This window comes from Mustela erminea, chromosome 9 (genome assembly GCF_009829155.1).
Source record: "Mustela erminea isolate mMusErm1 chromosome 9, mMusErm1.Pri, whole genome shotgun sequence".
Lineage (NCBI taxonomy): Eukaryota > Metazoa > Chordata > Mammalia > Carnivora > Mustelidae > Mustela > Mustela erminea.
Window position 1 is genome coordinate 98,628,460 of NC_045622.1, and position 19,571 is coordinate 98,648,030.

The 19,571-nt window shown below is 37.8% G+C and overlaps 1 protein-coding gene across 1 annotated transcript; it reads left to right on the forward strand.

Moving 5' to 3' along the window:
• The first annotated feature begins 893 nt into the window (after positions 1-893).
• Positions 894-1,796, forward strand: LOC116599458 (olfactory receptor 4C11-like). The gene has a single exon (XM_032359311.1). It carries the CDS (start codon positions 894-896, stop codon positions 1,794-1,796), a length of 903 nt encoding a protein of 300 aa, XP_032215202.1.
• The last annotated feature ends 17,775 nt before the right edge of the window (positions 1,797-19,571 follow it).

Genomic DNA, 19,571 nt, shown 5'->3' on the forward strand with positions numbered 1-19,571 from the left:
ATAATTTGGAGACACATTTTAATTTTCTTCTCTCTTTTTTTTTGTACTTCGAATGATTAGTGATAACTGCAAATTATTCTACAGTAAGACATATTTAATAAATGAACACAAAATATTGAAGATCTTTTTAATAATTATCAATACCAATGATAACCTCTAGCATTTGGGGCAACAGTTCTTAAAGTTCTCCAGACATTTTTTTATCTAATAACAATCACTGAGTTTGACATTTAAAATAAGAAGCATAAGTAAAAGATTGTGAAAATAGTTTTTTAAAAACATATTTCCTCCAAGATAATGTTGGAGTCAGAGATGAAAGGATCAGGGATCCAAAAATGAATAAACTGAAGAGGAATATTTTCTTCAGGAGGAATTCTCCAGCAATATGGGTGCTTAATTATATTGGAATAGTGTTTTATATATTTAAAAGCACGTAGATAAAAATGAATAATACATGAAATATATGTGTGCATAAAAATCTTTTTTTAATTCTTAAGGAAACTCAGGGTAAGGTAGGTCAAGTATTTGAATCCATTTTTCATATGAAGGCTAAATTTCAAGGCAGTGAAGTCTCTTGCCCAGGGAAAGTACAAGTTCTGCTGTTTTGAATCTTATAAGGAATCAAAGTTTTTACTCAAAGAACATTTAATTTTTATACCTCGATGAAATGCAGTTAGTTTCTGAACCAGCAGACGGATCTGGGAGAGGCTTGGACTTCTTCAGATATATAAAGATTCATAAAGGATTAAAGGCAGTTGGAGGTAACATAACTTGGAACAAAAACAAGGAATTCAGAGGCCAGCCTACTAGTCTTCCCATGATGTCACATCTTTTCTTCTCTTTGCAGATTAAGCCCTTGTCAACTGCAACTACCTGCAGTCACTAATGTGGCAATGAATAGCAGTGTGACTGAATTCATTCTGTTTGGGTTGACACAGGATGCAGGAAAGCAGAAAGCAATATTTGCGGTCTTGTTAATGCTTTACCTTGCCACACTGTTGGGGAACTTTCTCATTGTAGTGACTATTAAGAAAAGCAGGACCCTTGAGAGTCCCATGTACTTCTTCCTATTTTATCTGTCCTTTGCTGATGCCTGCTTCTCTACAACCACAGCCCCCAGATTGATTGTGGATGCCCTTTCTCAGAAGAAGACCATTTCCTACAATGAGTGCATGACTCAGGTCTTTGCAGCCCACTTCTTTGGGTGCATGGAAATCTTTGTGCTCATCCTCATGGCTTTTGATCGCTATGTAGCCATTTGTAAGCCCTTGCGATACACAACCATCATGAGCCGCCATGTCTGCCGTGTGCTGGTGATTCTAAGCTGGGTGGGATCCTGTATCCACTCTTCAGCACAACTTTTCCTGGCTTTGAGATTGCCTTTCTGTGGTCCCAATGTGATTGACCACTATTTCTGTGACTTGCAGCCCTTGTTGAAACTAGCCTGCATGGACACTTATGTGATAAACTTGCTAGTTGTTTCCAACAGTGGAGCCATATGCATGGTAAGTTTCATAATTCTACTTATCTCCTATGTTGTCATCTTGTACTCTCTGAGAAACCACAGTGCAGAAGGAAGGCGAAAAGCTCTTTCCACCTGCACCTCCCATTTTATTGTGGTTGTCCTATTTTTTGGTCCATGTATATTCATATACACACGCCCAGCAACCACGTTTCCAATAGACAAGATGGTGGCTGTGTTTTACACAATTGGGACACCCTTGCTCAACCCTCTGATCTATACACTGAGGAATGCGGAAGTGAAAAATGCCATGAAAAAGTTATGGTGTAGCTAAGTATGATTCTGTTGATACATGATATTCAGGGTTTCTATTGTATATTTCCTTAACAGTTTGGTTTTGCTTCATGGACAGGAAACATAAAACATTCGTAGGGGGAAGATTAAAAAAAATTACACTAATAGTTTGCACATTTGTTTTAATATAAATAAATATTTAGAAATATTTAATATAAATTCATATTTAGAATATGTTCCTTATTCTGAGAGGATTCCATAATAATAGGATTACCTACAGTCCATAACCATTTTTTTTTTTAAGATTTTATTTATTTATTTGACACACACAGAGAGAAATCACAAGCAGTCAGAGAGGCAGGCAGAGAAAGAGGGGGAAGCAGGCTCTCTGATGAGCAGAGAGCCCGATGCGGGGCTCGATCCCAAGATCCCGGGATCATGACCTGAGCCGAAGGTAGAGGCTTTAACCCACTGAGCCACCCAAGTGCCCCAGTCCATAACCATCTTGAACAAAGTATAATGGCGCTTAGTTGAATGCTATTGATATCTGAAATATTTATATGATAATTATTTTGCTGTACAAATTTGTCTTCAGAAGGAAATGTACTGACTAGTGACAGAATGATCGTTTGTGTGTGTGTTTGTGTGTGTGTGTGTGTGTGTGTGTGTGCACCACTTCCTTTTCTAGATTTTATTCTAGTCTTTATGAATGTGGTCATAAAAGCTAACTTATATGGGTCTGGAACTTAGAGAGTGGAGGTTGCCATCTTGAGAACATGGGACTTGAAGAAGATGTTCTGAGAAAATTCTGCTCTGGAATCTATACATGAGCTGCCTAACTGGGGAATCGACCTGGAAAAACCCTCAAACTCCAACCAAAGCTAGAATTCTCATTGAAAACCTGGATTGTCACTGGAGAACCTCTAAAAGTTCTGTGAATGGTGAAAGAGTCTCATACTTGGCAGTGATGGGTGGTATCAGCCATCAGCTGCCTTTTGGTGGGGTCCTTCCCATAGCTCTTCACAATGGAGAAGGGAGAGGCAGTGAGGGTGTTTGGCAGCAGGAATATGCAGAAGGGAGGATAAAGGGTACAAAGGAGACTAGAGAACCATGCACAGTGAAGACCAAGAAAAGGTAAAAGTGAAGTGAGACCTTTGTCCAGGTTGGAGAAAGAAGCTTTGCCTTTCTTACATTTTGATAATCATTTCTGGGTATATCAACATTTGCAGAAAAAGTAAAGAAGTTTCATAGTATCTATAGATTATTGACTTAGTATAGCTAGGCGTCCTTGGCTGCTATGTTTGCATGGGTATCAGGAAACACTTTGTTGTTTTTGTTGTTCCTAATAGTTTTTGCAAAATTAAAATTTAGATTCCTTGGGAAAACCCAGGATTGGAAAATCTGCTTTAGTGTTTTCCAGTTTTGGTCTTTTGTTTTCATATGAGAATGTTTTAAAATATGTATTTCATTTTTGAAGATAACCCTCTTGATATGTATAATACCTACTACCTACCACTAACAGGACCACATTGTAACCTCATAATCAAGCACTGTCATATGATGCTCTTTCAGTACCTAGGTTTATAGTTCCCATCAAATTGGCATCATGAAGTTTTAGTTTAGGTGATAGAGGCTAATGAGAAAAGAATACAATGAGCTTCATTAGTACGTGAAAAATTTCTGCCAATGGAAGACACAATGTTATCATGTCTCAACAAAGATTCCCAGAATCCTTAGGTAAGAAGTGGTGGTGAAATACATATTTGAGTCCCCAGGAGGACATTTATGGAAGAATAAGTGAGAACATTTGAGAAAAACTTATTTACACTACATAAAGGATACATTTTTTATGGACAAAAGTTTGTATAATTAAACCTTGTTAGCATCTGGGGAATATTTCAAAGTAAATTGGGCAGAAATTGACATTAGGAAGTAGTCATGAGGAAAGGGGAAAAGGAATCACTCCAAGCATTGGAAGAGGAGAAAGAAAATAAGTCTAAAAATCAAACTTTTTTTTTTTTTTTTAATTTTCCCTGAAAACCAATCAGGGAAAGCAACAACAACAACAATAACAACAACCCTTTTGTGGTTTCAGGGTGAGGGGAGCCACATCCAGTTTCCCTCATTTCTACAGTCAGGTGGAGTCTTCTTGTGTAGCTGTGGCTGTGCTAGTGCTTACCTAACCTGCTTCCTTTCTTTAAGGGCTCCCAATACTATGCTGCCAGTCATTCAATACTGAAAACAATGTTTCATATATTTTGTGCAGCTTTTAGTTACTTATAGCAATAGAGAACTCCAGTGACTGCATTATGCCCAGAAATTTATAACACTACATTTTCCTTAAATGAATCAGGTTTGTTTCTATATTTTTTTAAATAATTATTACTTATGGAAAAATGGAAATAATTGCATTTCCTTGCTTGAAAAATAGGATAATATTACAAGGAAGTATGTAATTCAGCTTAAACATCATTTTTCCTTGCATCCCATCTCCCATGTCCCCATTCTTACTCTAACTAGATTTAAAATGTATTTAAAATATAAAAACTGCATCCTTTACCTCTTTGTTTTTAATGTCTCCCATACACATAAAATATTTTTTATTGACTTTGTGAAATAAGTTCTAACTTTTTCTTCACTAATTGATGGTCATTTATCTTAATATAATTTATTCATATGTGATTAATCAAACTCATATATTAAATTACCAAATATATATGGTTGAATTTCTTTGCATGATACGGTGTTCAATTAACATATTTTTTTATTCTATGGGCATACACTATTTAAAAAAATTGCTATAGCTTTATGATATATTTGCTATTGGTTCTTCTCCCTCCTCCCCCCCCACCTAAGTCCTTTGACTATTCTCAACTATATATTTTATCATGTGGAGTTTAGAATAATTTCCTCAGTTTCCATAAAAATCATCTGCAGAGGGGTGTCTGGGTGGCTCAGTAGGTTAAGCCTCTACCCTCGCCTCAGGTCATGATCTCAGGGTCCTGGGATTGAGCCCCACATCTGGCTCTCTGCTTAGCAAGTAGCCTTCTTCCCCCTCTCTCTCTGCCTGCCTGCTTGTGATCGCTCTCTCTTTCTGTCAAATAAATAAATAAAATCCTTTGAAAAAATCACCTCCAGCGATTTTGATTAGGAATTCACTCAGTGGGTCAATGACTTGGGAAAAATCAACAGCTTTAAAATGGGAGTTCTTCTTGTTGTGAACTGTATAACTTACTTGATTCAGCTGTTGTATGTCTTTTGCAAAGATGTTTAGTGTTGGGCGCCTGGGTGGCTCAGTGGGTTAAGCCTCTGCCTTCGGCTCACGTCATGATCCCAGGGTCCTGGAATCAAGCCCCATATTGGGCTCTCTGCTTGGCAGGGTGCCTGTTCCCCGCCCCCCCCGCCTGCCTCTCTGCCTACTTGTGATCTCTGTCTGTAAATAAATAAATAAAATCTTAAAAAAAAAAAAAAAGATGTTTAGTGTTTTTTGTGAAGACCGTTCATGTTTTTGTTACGTATCTTAGTCTTATTGTTATTGTGAAGGAGATGTATTTTATTTTATAACTCTGTATTGTCCTTAGATTTGGAAGATGATTATGCTGACTTTTGACTCAGCTCTTTTAATAAACACTATAATCTGTTAGTTGATTGTCTTGGTTTTGTGAACTAGATGAACACAACAACTGGTAATGAATTGTATCGTTTCATGTATGGTTCTGATTGCTTTATTTCCTTCTACTCTTATTTCATTTGTTGACACAGAATTTCCAAAGTGACAGGCTGATGGACCAAATTTAATCTGAAAATTATAAATTTGTTTAATCTAAAAATCGTTAACGTAAGGTTTTATAAGCATAATCAATCATCAGCGTATTTAAGTCATTAAAATTTATATAATATATGAATACCTGATTTCTTTTTTTAAGAAAATATTTTATTTATTTATTTAACAGAGAGATACACAGCGAGAAAGGGAACACAAGCAGGGGAAGTGGGAGAGGGACAAGCTAGCTTCCCACACTGAGCAGGGACCCTGATGCTGGGCTCAATCCCAGGACCCTGGGATCATGATCTGAGTCGAAGGCAGACCTTAATGACTGAGCCACCCAGGTGCCCCTGAATGCCTGATTATTCCTATAAATCTGTGTTTGGGACAGATTTGGATATATGCTCCTCATAAGGCAACAACACACCAGAGTTTAGTCTTGGCAGACTCTTAAAAGGGGCAGTATTTGCTCCCTTTCTTCTAGGAACAAATGTCTTAAATTCTTCTTAAATGTCTCTGCATAGTTTGACTCTATTCAATTTTTTTTTTTTTAAATCTTCCTCAACTCTAAGTATACGAGTTTGAGAACTTGGCTTTAAAACTTTTAGTAAAATATATAACAATAGCAGCTCTAAAGATGGCCTTATCTTATTCCTGAATTTAATGAATCTCTCTCAGAATTAAGTGTGATATTTCCTTTAGGTTTCTGGAACATACCCTTTGACCAAGTTAAAGAAATTCATTTTACTTTTATTTTACTGTGCTTTAATTATAATTCAGATGACATTTTATCAAATCCCATTTTGACATCTCAGAAATAGTCCTTCTTAATTTAACAATGTAATTCGTTTATCAGAAAATCCTGGTAACAAAAATCGGCAAACTATGGAAAGAAGAATATGTGAAAAATTTCCAGGCCTTATCTGCTAAAATATATTTAATAAGAAATGGAGGCAAGCTATTACCTGATAACTAATTTAATGCTCTATGAAAAGATGTGTACAAACTGGCAATTGACCCTACATTCTAGGATGGCACAGTCACAAAAAGCTCTCAATAATAGAATGAGAAACATGAAACTAAAGCTAGCATCACACTATTCCTTTGATGGACTTTTATCGAGTTCCAAAACCTTACATATTACACAGATACACAGACTTGGACCTCATTCTAAGTTCCTTCCCAGTATTTATGTTATGTGATATAATAAAATAAAGATCAGCCTAAGGGTTTTCAAAAGATTCAATTAATCACACTGTTATGGATTTTTTCTTCTGTATTGATAAATGGAAACAATTTTAAAATATAAAGCTAAGGGGCGCCTGGGTGGCTCAGTGGGTTAAGCCGCTGCCTTCGGCTCAGGTCATGGTCTCAGAGTCCTGGGATCGAGTCCCGCATCGGGCTCTCTGCTTGGCAGGGAGCCTGCTTCCCTCTCTCTCTCTCTCTCTCTCTCTCTGCCTGCCTCTCCATCTACTTGTGATTTCTCCCTGTCAAATAAATAAATAAAATCTTAAAAAAAAATTATTAAAATAAATAAATAAATAAAATAAAATAAAATATAAAGCTAAGAGGAGTATTTTACTGTGGTATATTTTAAAATGTTGTTGTAAAGTTCCTTTTACAATCAAAAATTAAAGGACAAATGGAAACTAGCTGCAAAAGATTTTCACTCCTATTCCCCCAACTCCTCAATACACAAAAGTTAGTGTCAGCAAACATTTCAACATTTCGAGACTTTTTGAGTCTTGGTCATTTTTAAGAAACAATAATAACATTCTTGGTTTTTGTAATTTCAGGGAATATTGGAGGTCTTGGCACTACATAATCTGACCCTGTGTGTGTATCTGATCTTGCTTCTTGCCACTCTCTTCCTGGACCATTGTGTTATAGGTCTTTCACAGTTCCTTGAAAATACCACAGTAATTCTGCTTTAGAGAGTCCCTTTCTAGAACATTGAACCCACTAAACTGCACAGAGCTGTTTCCTCCTGATCAGATTTTTTTTTAATTGGTGCTCATCATCATTAAATGTATTGATTAATATGTTCCAGCACTTTTCCTCAGAAAATCTCAAGAGAATTCAAAACCAGCTGATATGTTATCTGCTAATAGAATCCTTTTCTGTCTAGCCAACCTGAGGTACCCTCCGTAAAATAACCAGAGTCCTCCACTACCACTGATTCTATTCTAATAATCACTCTCTGCCTTTGTTTGTTTTCAGTGATTTGTTTATTTTCTCCTTTTTCCCCGCAACCATATGAATTAGGCTACTTGCATTCTATAATCATTCAACAGATATCTATTGAAACTTAATAGATGCCAAACATAAATAGTCAAAAATCCTTTCCTCAAGATGTCTGCCATATTAGAGAGATGTCAAGTAGCAAAAGTCAAATGATAATGATGCGAAATTAATTATATTTTTTATCATTACTACAAAGAAAATAAAGAAGATGTTGACATAGGGAATTATTGAAGGAGTTGAAGAATCTTTAAAATAGTCATGCTGTCTGAGGTAAGGACACTTAATCTCTTAAACCCAGACTGTAAATTAGGGATAAGGAGCCAACTGAAGGAGATAGGGCTTGTTTCAGAAAGAGAGAAACAAAAGAACTGAGGTGATAAAATCCCACAGAACCCTGGGGGCACATGAAAAGTCCACCACCTGCTGATGTACAGTGAGGGAGAAGGTGAGGAGCTCTAACTGGGCTCTGAGCCTTAGAGGCATTAGAAAGAGTCAACAGGGAATTTTATGACAAAGCAAGATGTTTCTAAAGACAATGGGAAGCCAAGAAAGGGAATAAAGCAGGAATATACATATGCATATACATATACATACATATATATATGTACGCATGTATATATGTAATATATAAAATATGTGTGTGTATATACATATACACACACACACATATTTTAAAGATTTTATTTATTTATTAGAGAAAAAGAGAGCATGAGCCAGGGAGGTGGAGGGCAGTGAGAGGAAGAGGGAGAAGCAGACTCTCCACTGAGAAGGAAGCCCAATGTGGGCCTTGATCCCAGTAGCTGATGATCATGACCTGAGCAGTAGAGTGATGCTTAACTGACTGCACTACCCAAGTGCCCCAGTAGGTTTCTATTTTTTTATTTGTTTGTTTGTTTTTTAATTTTTTATTTTTTATAAACATATGTTTTTATCCCCAGGGGTACAGGTCTGTGAATCACCAGGTTTACACACTTCACAGCACTCACCAAAGCACATACCCTCCCCAATGTCCATAATCCCACCCCCTTCTCCCAAACCCCTCTCCCCAGCAACCCTCAGTTTGTTTTGTGAGATTAAGAGTCACTTATGGTTTGTCTCCCTCCCAATCCCATCTTGTTTCATTTATTCTTCTCCTACCCCCTTAAGCCCCCATGTTGCATCACCACTTCCTCATATCAGGGAGATCATATGATAGTTGTCTTTCTCTGCTTGACTTATTTCGCTAAGCATGATGGTGGCATCACAATTCCGGACTTCAAGCTCTATTACAAAGCTGTCATCATCAAGACAGCATGGTACTGGCACAAAAACAGACACATAGATCGATGGAACAGAATAGAGAGCCCAGAAATAGACCCTCAACTCTACAGTCAACTAATCTTCGACAAAGCAGGAAAGAATGTCCAATGGAAAAAAGACAGCCTCTTCAATAAATGGTGCTGGGAAAATTGGACAGCCACATGCAGAAAAATGAAATTGGACCATTTCCTTACACCACACACAAAAATAGACTCAAAATGGATAAAGGACCTCAATGTGCGATAGGTTTCTATTTTTAATAAATCCCTCTGGCTCCTGGTGGAGAATGAAAAGTTTATTTCTCATACCTTTCAAAAATAATTTGTCTTTATTAAAAAAAAAAAAAAGATCTTAGCATGACCGTCACTTGCCAACAAAAGTCCTTCATTTCCCCAGTTTCATGGCTCTTTTTCAGCTCAGCATTCATCAGGGTGTAGATTAAGGGATTCAACATGGGTGTGATGATGGAATGAGACTCAGCCATTGCTTTGTCTATGGGGTAAGTGGCCACAGGCCACATATACAGGAAAATGCATGGCACAAAGAACAAGATGACCACAGTGAGGTGGGAGCCACAGGTGGAGAGGACTTTGCGCTGCCCTTCAGAGCTGCAAGACCTCAGGGAGCAGAGGATGACCACGTAAGAGGTGATGAGGCTAAGGAAGATGGTCACACACATCACCCCACTGTTGAGGTTGACTAAGAGACCTAGGGTATGGGTGTCCATGCAGATCAGTTTCAACAAGAGAAACAAATGACACATAAAGTGATCAATGACATTGAGGCAACAGAAGGGTATTTGATATGTGAAGAGAAGCCTGTGTGATAAACCCTTCCACCCAGGCCCCTCCCAGCAGCAGACAGAACACAAGAGAGCTCATGGTGGTCGTGTAGTGCAGAGGTTTACAGATGGGCACGTAGCAGTCATAGGCTCTCATAAGACAAAAAAGCATTAGAATAATTGAGATTCCAGAAGAAGAAGAAAGAGAGAGGGGAGCTGGAGGTATATTGGAGAGAATTATTATAGAGAATCTCTCTAATATAGCAAAGGGAACAAGCATCAAAATCCAGGAGTTGCAGATAACCCCCCTCAAAATCAATAAGAATACGTCCACACCCTGTCATCTAATAGTAAAATTTACAAGTCTTAGCAACAAAGAGAAAATATTGAAAACAGCCCTGGACAAGAAGTCTATAACATACAATGGCAAAAATATTCGACTGGCAGCAGACTTATCCACAGAGACCTGGCAGGCCAGAAAGAACTGGCATGCTATATTCAGAGCACTAAATGCGAAAAAAATGAAGCCATGAATACTATATCCAGCTAGGCTATCATTGAAAATAGAAGCAGAGATGAAAAGCTTTCAGGACAAACAAAAACTAAAATGATTTGTAAACACCAAACCATCTCTACAGGAAGTACTGAAAGGGGTACTCTAAGCAAAGAGAGAGCCTAAAAGTAGTAGACCATAAAGGAACAGAGACAATATACAGTAATAGTCACTAAATTCATATTTCTCAATAGTTACCCTGAATGTAAATGGTTTAAATGCCCCAATCAAAAGACACAGGGTATCAGAATGGATAAGAAAAACAAAACCCATCAATATGCTCTCTACAAGAAACTCATTTTAGACAAAAAGTCACCTCCAGATTTAACATGAGGGAGTGGAAAACAATTTACCATGCTAATGGATATCAAAAGAAAACTGGGGTGGCAATCCTTATATCAGATCAATTAGATTTTAAGCCAAAGACTATAATAAGAGATGAGGAAGGACACTATATCATACTCAAAGGGTCTGTCCAGCAAGAAGACCTAACAGTTTTAAATATCTATGCCCCTAACATGGGAACAGCCAACTATAGAAACCAATTAATAGCAAAATCAAAGAAACACGTTGACAATAATATAATAATAGCAGGGGACTTTAACACTCCCCTCACTGAAATGGACAGATCATCAAAGCAAAAGTCCAAAAAGAAAATAAAGGCCTTAAAGGACACACTGGACCAGATGGACATCATAGATATATTCAAAACATTCCATCCCAAAGCAACAGAATGCACATTCTGCTCTAGTACACGTAGAGCATTGTCCAAAATAGATCACAACCGGGTCACAAATCAGGTCTCAAATGGTACCAAAAGATTGGAATCATTCTTTTCATATCAGAGAAAGGGCTAGTATCTAAAATCTATAAAGAACTTATCAAACTCAACACCCAAAGAACAAATAATCCAGTCAAGAAATGGGCAGAGGACATGAGTAGACATTTCTGCAAAGAAGAAACCCAGATGGCCAGCAGTGTTGAAAAAGTGTTCCACATCACTCAGCATCAGGGAAATACAAATTAAAACCACAATGAGATAGCACCTCACACTAGTCAGAATGGCTACAAATAACAAGTCAGGAAATGACAGATGCTGGCAATGATGCAGAGAAAGGGGACCCCTCCTACATCATTTGTGGGAATGCAATGTGGTGCAACCACTCTGGAAAAAACATGGAATTTCCTCAAAAAGTTGAAAATAGAACTACCCTATGACCTAGTAATTGCACTAGTTGTATTTACCCTAAGGATACAAATGTAGTGATCCGAGGGGGTACATGCACCCGAATGTTAATAGCAACAATGTCCACAATAGCCAAACTATGGAAAGAACCTAGACACCCATCAGCAGATGAATGGATAAAGAAGATGTGGTATATACACACAATGGAGTACTATGCAGCCATCAAAAGAAATGAAATCTTGCCATTTGTGACGACGTGGATGGAACTAGAGGGTATTAAGCTTAGCGAAATAAGTCAATCAGAGAAAGACACTTATCATATGATCTCCCTGATTTGAGGAAGTTGAGAGGCAATGTGGGGGGTTTGGGGATAGGAAAAGAATAAATGAAACAAGATGGGATTTGGAAGGAGACAAACCATAAGAGACTCTTAATCTCACACAGCAGAAGATTGCCAGGGGGAGGGGAGTAGGGAGAGGGAGGTGGAGTTATGGACATTGGGGAAGGTATGTGTTATGGTGAGTACTGTGAAGTGTGTAAACCTGGCGATTCACAGACCTGTACCCCTGGGACGACTAATACATTGTATGTTAATAAAAAAGTAAAAATATAAATTAAAAAAAGTGTTCTGTAAATGGTCTATTTGGCACCTTTCCAAATATATTTCAAAACACCTCAAATCTGGCAGCAGACCTGATGTGAACTCTGCTATTCATACCCACCAGTAATCTGGAGAGTTTATCTACTGATGACTTTATCCAAAATACATATTCCTACCTCTTCCTATAATTGGCATGATCCTTCCACTTCATTATAGATATTGTTGTAAATGTTGTTCAGATCAGTTTTCATGGGATATATTATTAGGGTCACTTTACTCACATGGTTTCATTTCCCACTAGAGCATACAATTCCAGGACCATAGGGCTGATTCATTTCGCTTCTGCTCTTCGGATGACTGTTTTCCAATCTCAGAGAGCAGGAGATTATCTAAGTTGATACACACCTGGCAAAGAAGAGTTATTATAGCATAGAGCCATTCTTTAAAATCTCCTGGTTCTTCAGTTTAGAAGTGGGCAGAAGACATGAAGAGACACTTCTCCAAACAAGACACACAAATGGATAACAGATGCATGAAAAAAAAAAAAAGAAGTTCAATGTCATTTACCATCACAGAATTGACAAATCAAAACCACAATGAGAGATCACCTTATACCAGTCAGAATGGCTAAAATTTACAAGACAGAAATCAACAATAGTTGGTGAGGATGTGGAGAAAGGGGAATCCTCTTACACTGTTTGTGGAAATTCAAGTTGGTGCAACCTTTCTGGAAAAAAGTATGGAAGTTCCCCAAGATATTAAAAATAGAGCTACCCTATGATCCAACGATTGCATTAGTGGGCACTAACCATAAAGGTACAGATGTAGTGAAAAGAAGGGGCACCTGCACCCCAATGTTTAGAGGAGCAATGTCTATAATAATCAAACTGTGGAAGGAACAGAGATGTCCCTCAGCAGATGAATGGCTAAATAATATGTGGCCCATATACACAATGGAATGTCACTCACCATCAGAAAGGATGAATACCACAATTTTCATTAACATGGATGAAACTGGAGGGGATTGTACTAAGTGAAATAAGTCAAGGAGAGAAAGACAGTTATTGTGTGGTTATTGTGTTTCATACATGATTGTGTTTCAATCATATATGAAACATAAGGAATAGTGCAGAGGATGATAGGGGAAGGTAGGGAAAACTAAACGGGAAGAATTCAGAGAGGAAGAAAAACCATGAGAGACTCTGGACTGCAGCAAATAAGCTGAGAGTTACAGAATGGTGGGTGTTGGGGGATGGGGTGACAGGGTGATGGGTATAAGGAGGACATATGTTGTGATGAGCACTGGGTGTTAAACACAACTAATGAATCATTGAACACCACATCAAAAGCTAATGATGAACTATATTTTAGCTAACTGAACATAATAAAAAAGGAAAATTGCCCTCCATTTTCTACAAAAAATAAGAAAAAAATAAAGTCTCCTAATTCTCCCTTGAAGATGAGATCATTTTTTGATACATTTCTCCTATTTCTCACAGACTACAAGGCTTTACAAATTACACCACATTCAGCTTTTAGCCTGGTTTGGGACTATTCTATGGGAAACTAGCGTATTTAACTTTCAGGGATTTAGGAGGGAGATTCTAGTTATATCAGGAGAACATTTAAATTTAGGTTTTTAATATTTGGTACATGGTTGGGAAAGTATTAAAATGGAAATTATTTTATTTGCAACAACCCACATATTCTAGAGTAAAAAAAAAATGAGTTAAGGTGGGCTTTTGCTGATATAAAATCATACAATTTGTATTTGCACATATGTTTACCACTTGTGCTGATCTTCATTTCTTTCAGAACCATATTCCCAGTTGGCAGGATTTATCTGCTCACTAAATGGCTGATACTGATACATTTCTTGAACGTCATATGTCTGAAAGTCTTCACTACAGCTTTGTTTTTAAAGATATTTTTGTGAGTATTGAATTTGAGGTGGACAGTTTTTCTTTGAGCATTTTAAAGATGTTGCTCCATTCTCTTCTGCTCCACTGGTTTACAGTGTTTCCGGTGGGAAGTTTGCTGTGATTTTTATCTTTATTCTGCTCTATATCGAGTGTCTTTTCCCTTGGGCTGCTCTTAACATTTTTTAAAATTTTTATTTATATTTTTAATTTATTTTCAGTGTTCCAGAATTCATTGTTTATGCACCACACCCAGTGCTCCATGCAATACGTGCCCTCCATAATACCCACGACCAGGCTCACCCAACCTCCCACCCCCCACCCCTCCAAAACCCTCATATCGTTTTTCAGAGTCCACAGTCTCTCATGGTTTGTCTCCCTCTCCAATTTCCCCCAACTCCCTTCTCCTCTCCATCTCCCCATATCCTCCGTGTTATTCCTTATGCAAAACCATATAATAATTACCTCTCTCTGCTTGACTTATTTCGCTCAGCATAATCTCTTCCAGTCCTGTCCATGTTGATACAAAATTTGCGTATTCATCCTTTCTGATGGAGGCATAATACTCCATAGTGTATATGGACCACATTTTCCTTATCCATTCATCTGTTGAAGGGCATCTTGGATCTTTCCATGGTTTGGCGACTGTGGCCATTGCTGCTATGAACATTAGGGTAACATTTTCATTTTAATCACTGTTTTTGGCCTATGTATTATGATGTATCTATTAGTGCAGTGTGCATTATGACTTTGTGTCTTCTTTGATTATTGGCTCAGTGGATTTATAGTTTTCACTAAATTAAAAAAAAATTGGTCATTATTTCTGTTTTCTGGAATTTCTCCCATTCTGTTTTTTGAAGAGTCTAATTATTCATTCATAAGGCTGTTTGAAGTCTTTTCTTAGCTCATGGATACTCATGTATTTGTTTTTCAGTCCTTTTTAAAAAAAAAAATTCTTTGCTTTATTTTGATGGTTTCTATTTTAGTGTCTTCAAGTTTACTAATCTGTTCTGCTGCGGTGGACAATCTGTTCATCTGCTATTCTCATCCCAGTTATTGTATATTTATTCACTAGACTTTTAAAGTGATGTAAAAGCCTAAAATAAGGCTCTTTTTTGTGTTTCCAATGTTATACTTACCATATTCGAATTTTTCTCCAGTTTCTTGAAGATATTCAATGCAGTGATAATAATAATTTTATGGTACTCATTTACTAATTCTATATTCATTGTTTGTGTGTGTGTGTGTGTTTGTGTGTGGTATTGAATGGGTTGTTTTTGTCCCCATGAAATGAATGATATATTCTTGCCTCTTTACATGCTTGGTAATATTTGATTGGTTGTTATGCATTAAGATTTTTATCTTTGTTGCTGGATATTTTGCATTTCTATAATTGTTCTTGAACTTTGTTAAATGGGACCAGAACAGTTATTATTTTATGATTAAGTTTTCCTCTCTATTTAGGCAATGCACTTTTTAATATCTTACCTTGTCCTGTGAATTATGAGTTTCTCTATTCTGGTGGGTGGGAAACCCAGACTTATCCAGGTCTTGCGTGAGTGTCAAGGATTGCTTCCTCCAATTCCCCCTGATATCTGAAACGTACATGAAAGACCCGCGGATCCCCTTACCCAAGAATCCAACACTGCCACTGGATGCAAACAGCAAGAGGTTTATTGGGGCGCAGGTACCGGCAGGTGGTCGGCAGCTCCAGCTAACCGAGCACACCGACCGAGGGGAAAGCGGGATTTATATAGACAGGTACAAACAAGTTTTGGGTGGGGACGGCGCTGATTGATTGATCCTTTGAACAGGCATACTTGGCGTCAGTGGATTGGGTCAGGGGACCCCGCGCGAAAAGCAGACAAAGCAATCTTACAGAAGCAGAACTGGCCGGTTAGCCTACGCATGTGAAAAAAAAGCACTACCAGGATATTGAAGGCCTGGTTACTTATCAAGTAAAGACAATTGGGAGTCTCCTGGTGGAATGTCACACCCCTGCCATCAAGCATCCTTGTTAATGAGATTTAGGTTTAGAAGAAATTCAACTTTATTTACTTTTCCTTCTACCTCCGCCCCCCTCTGTTTTCATGGAGGGGAGGGTGACATTAGGGCTATTGATAAGGTAACTTCTTTGTTGTAATCTCAAGGACATTTGCAAACCAAGGGTGACTCCTACCTTGCAGGACTGTGATCTCTGCAAGTTAACTATTTATCGTTTTATGGCAGTCAGGGGTGCCTGAGGAATGTCACACATATTACCAAGGGGAGTGGGTGGAGAGGGGGTGCAAGGCATCAGCCCCTTCTCCATCCTCAGCCAGCCTCCTGCTCCCTCATCATTTCCCCCTGAACAATTTTGACCCTTAAATCTTTAAGGTGGTTGAAGGTGGAAGGTCTCATCTTCTGTAACTTCTTCGTGCTGAATAGGGGCGTAGAGCTGTCCCTACCTACTGGGGTCAATATTGATCAGGGTAGGAATGTATAAGGGAGTTACGAAAGGTGGAGGCAGCTGAATCCAGAGCTGACAGTGAAGAGGCGTCCTCGTGTGCGATAAGGATCATCTGTCATGGTGTAGTCATTGTAGCAATGGAGTCTCGGCACCAAGTAGAGAAACATGGAACAAAGTAACATATTAAGGTTAATAAGGCGATAAGAATAAGAAGCCCGAAAAGGAGATTTGGCCATAGCCCTCCTCCAAGCCAGGAACTTAACCAATCACTAAAAGAGAGAGAGGGACCTTGTAGAGCCTTAATCTGGGCATTCATATCCTTTATTAGTCCTGTGATAGTCTGGGATGTACACACAACATTCTGTCTTGATAATTGCACATGTGCCACCCTGGGCTGCTGTCAGGACATCTAAAGCCATCCTATTTATCTCTTAAGGGAGGGGACTCTCCAGGGCAGGGGTCTTTCATACACAACATCCAAAGATCTCAACTCTCCCAAGTTAACCTACACATTAAGGAGTTCCCCAGTAAAATCACTAATAACATATATTTTTAAGTAGACAAATTGTTTTCTCTTGAAAAATAAATAAGCAAAACATGAGCAGATAATTTGGACGAAAAATGGGGGGAAATTCTATCAGATAAAATACAGTACCCAGCTACAAATAATTACAAGTGTGTGGCATTAGCTAGGGAATAAAGATATCATGGAAGCTGAACACACATCTCTGAAATAGATCATGATAGATATAAGATTTTGGAAAAAAAGATTAATGTGATATTTAAATTATTTGGAAAATAAATGATTTTAAAAAAAGTTGCTAAGACAATACATGTTTAGTTATCTGGAATAATATTTTTATACCATGGGAAATAAAAATAATTAACAATTTAAATAGAAAATACTTATCTGTTTAATAAGGGAAACTGTGGCAAAGGTGTGTTGCAGTTTTATGGTAGAGAAGGTTTTTCTAATAATGACTCAAGGGCAGAAGGAAGTGAGAAGCTTTCCTAACAAGATTAAGCAGAGGGGACAGTTAAGGATTGAAGAGAAGTGGTAATTTTCTTACAATGAAGGGAAGAGAAGGAGCTGTGCTTTATATTTTGGGAACCTCTTCTAGTTTTAGGAGTATTTGTGGAAAGACACAAATGATTGAGAAAGTCCCTGTCTTCTCAGTAGAGCTCAGCTTCCCACGATCCAGTGTGTTGGAGAATTTTACTGTTAATTATAATTTTTATGCTCAAACTTTATCAAAACACAGAAGAATAGAGATTTTAGCATTTGTTAATTCTTCAGTCTTCTTCCAATAGCTGGGAACCAGAGGTCATTTTCTGTGGAGGCATGCTTTATGGGGAAGCAAGGCGGAGAGGTCATTTTGGAGATCTTTGTGGGTATCAGAAGTTATACCTAGAGCATTTACCATCCCCAGATGGTTTCTGAAAAAGCTAATTTTCCTTCCTTTCAAAGACTGTGTTTCTAATTTGACCCTGTATCCTGCATCTTAATGTTTCTTTTTGTTTTCTTTTTTCCATTCTGCCCTATGCTGGAAACTTTCTTCAATGTCTCACTGGAAGAATTCATCAAGATCCTTTTCAGTAATCATCATTCCCTACAAATGCCCAAATCAAACAAAAAGTAAAAATATTTCTAAAAGATAAATTTAATTCTTAAGAGATTTAAACATTTCATAATTAAATGTTATAATCTAAATATTACAGGACCGTGCTAGACCCATTAGATAAATTTGCTAATTAGTTTGAGGCAAGAGTCAAAATAAGATTCTTTTATTTATCAACAAGGCATTAGATTTTTAAAAAATGGGGAAAAAAAACCGTGCAATTTCATTTGTTTTGTGACCCTATGATGCCTATTCCTGAAGTGATTTGCTGTCAATTGCAGTTGTGGCTATCATGTGTGTGTTCACATCACGGAAAGAGGTTTGTTTTCTAATTATTGGTATTATAAGAATGATGATCCAAGTCATATCCAAAATATTTCAAATCCACAAGAAAACCAAAGTGAAAAAAAAGAGCGGTATTTTCTCCAAGTTACACTTACAGTGTTCATTAATATTTGAATATAAATATTCATATATCAGTAGTGAATTTGAATGCCATGACTAATCTGTAATTGTACCATTAGGCAGATTGGACACAGAAGTAACCTATAAAGTCATATCCATGAAGAGCAGAGACAACCAGAAATGACACTGATATAGGCCTTTTTCTCTTTAGTCTTTCAAATGCTGAGTTCTAAACTGATAAATTATTTTGGATGAATGCCAAGGCTGAAGCTGAGTTTTAGAGCATCCCTATTTAAAAGTCTTTTATAAATTTGACGAAAATGCTTTACACATTATCAAGGAACATGTAGGTATCATGTGTGTAAACAGTGGACACGTCAATGGATCACACAAGACTTGAATGCGTAGATGGCTCTGTGCCCATGCTCTGAGTGACAGGAAGCAGGAGAAGAGTGATCGCAGGAAGATGTTCCATGTAAAGGCAGGGATTTGGCATGAGTTCATGGTTAGGGAGAATGATTGGAGGCTTCAGCTGCAGTTCATGACTGAGCAGGGCACTGGAGTCAGAAATACAAAGATACCATTCAAAGTGGCTGATGTAATGTCTTCAGAAAATCAGGCATTATGTTGGGAGAATTGGAGCCTGCCTGTAGGAGCATTTTTCAGTAGCTCCATAGTAGAATTTAGCTCTGAAACTTCTTGCCAAGAAACCATTGGCTGCTGGAAGAAGGTGTCCCTGAGGAGTTGAAAAACAAAAGTGCCTGTTAGTGTGTTAGTGGTTTTGGCATCACACATTCTGATAATTAAAGGATTGCATCAGCCTTGGAGACCAGGAGACCATGTTGGAAGGAGTTATTGACCACAGTTTGCTGTGTACCTCAGGGAATCCACTTTTTCATTTCCTGCATCATGAGCCAAAGGCAGGAGTTGGTGTTTCAAGGCATCTGAGAGTAAGGCTGACCTAAGGAATACAACATTGTCATAGCTTCAGGA

Coding starts and splice junctions, on each gene's coding strand:
- LOC116599458 (XM_032359311.1), top strand. CDS start 894: ATGAATAGCAGTGTGACTGAATTCATTCTGTTTGGGTTGACACAGGAT.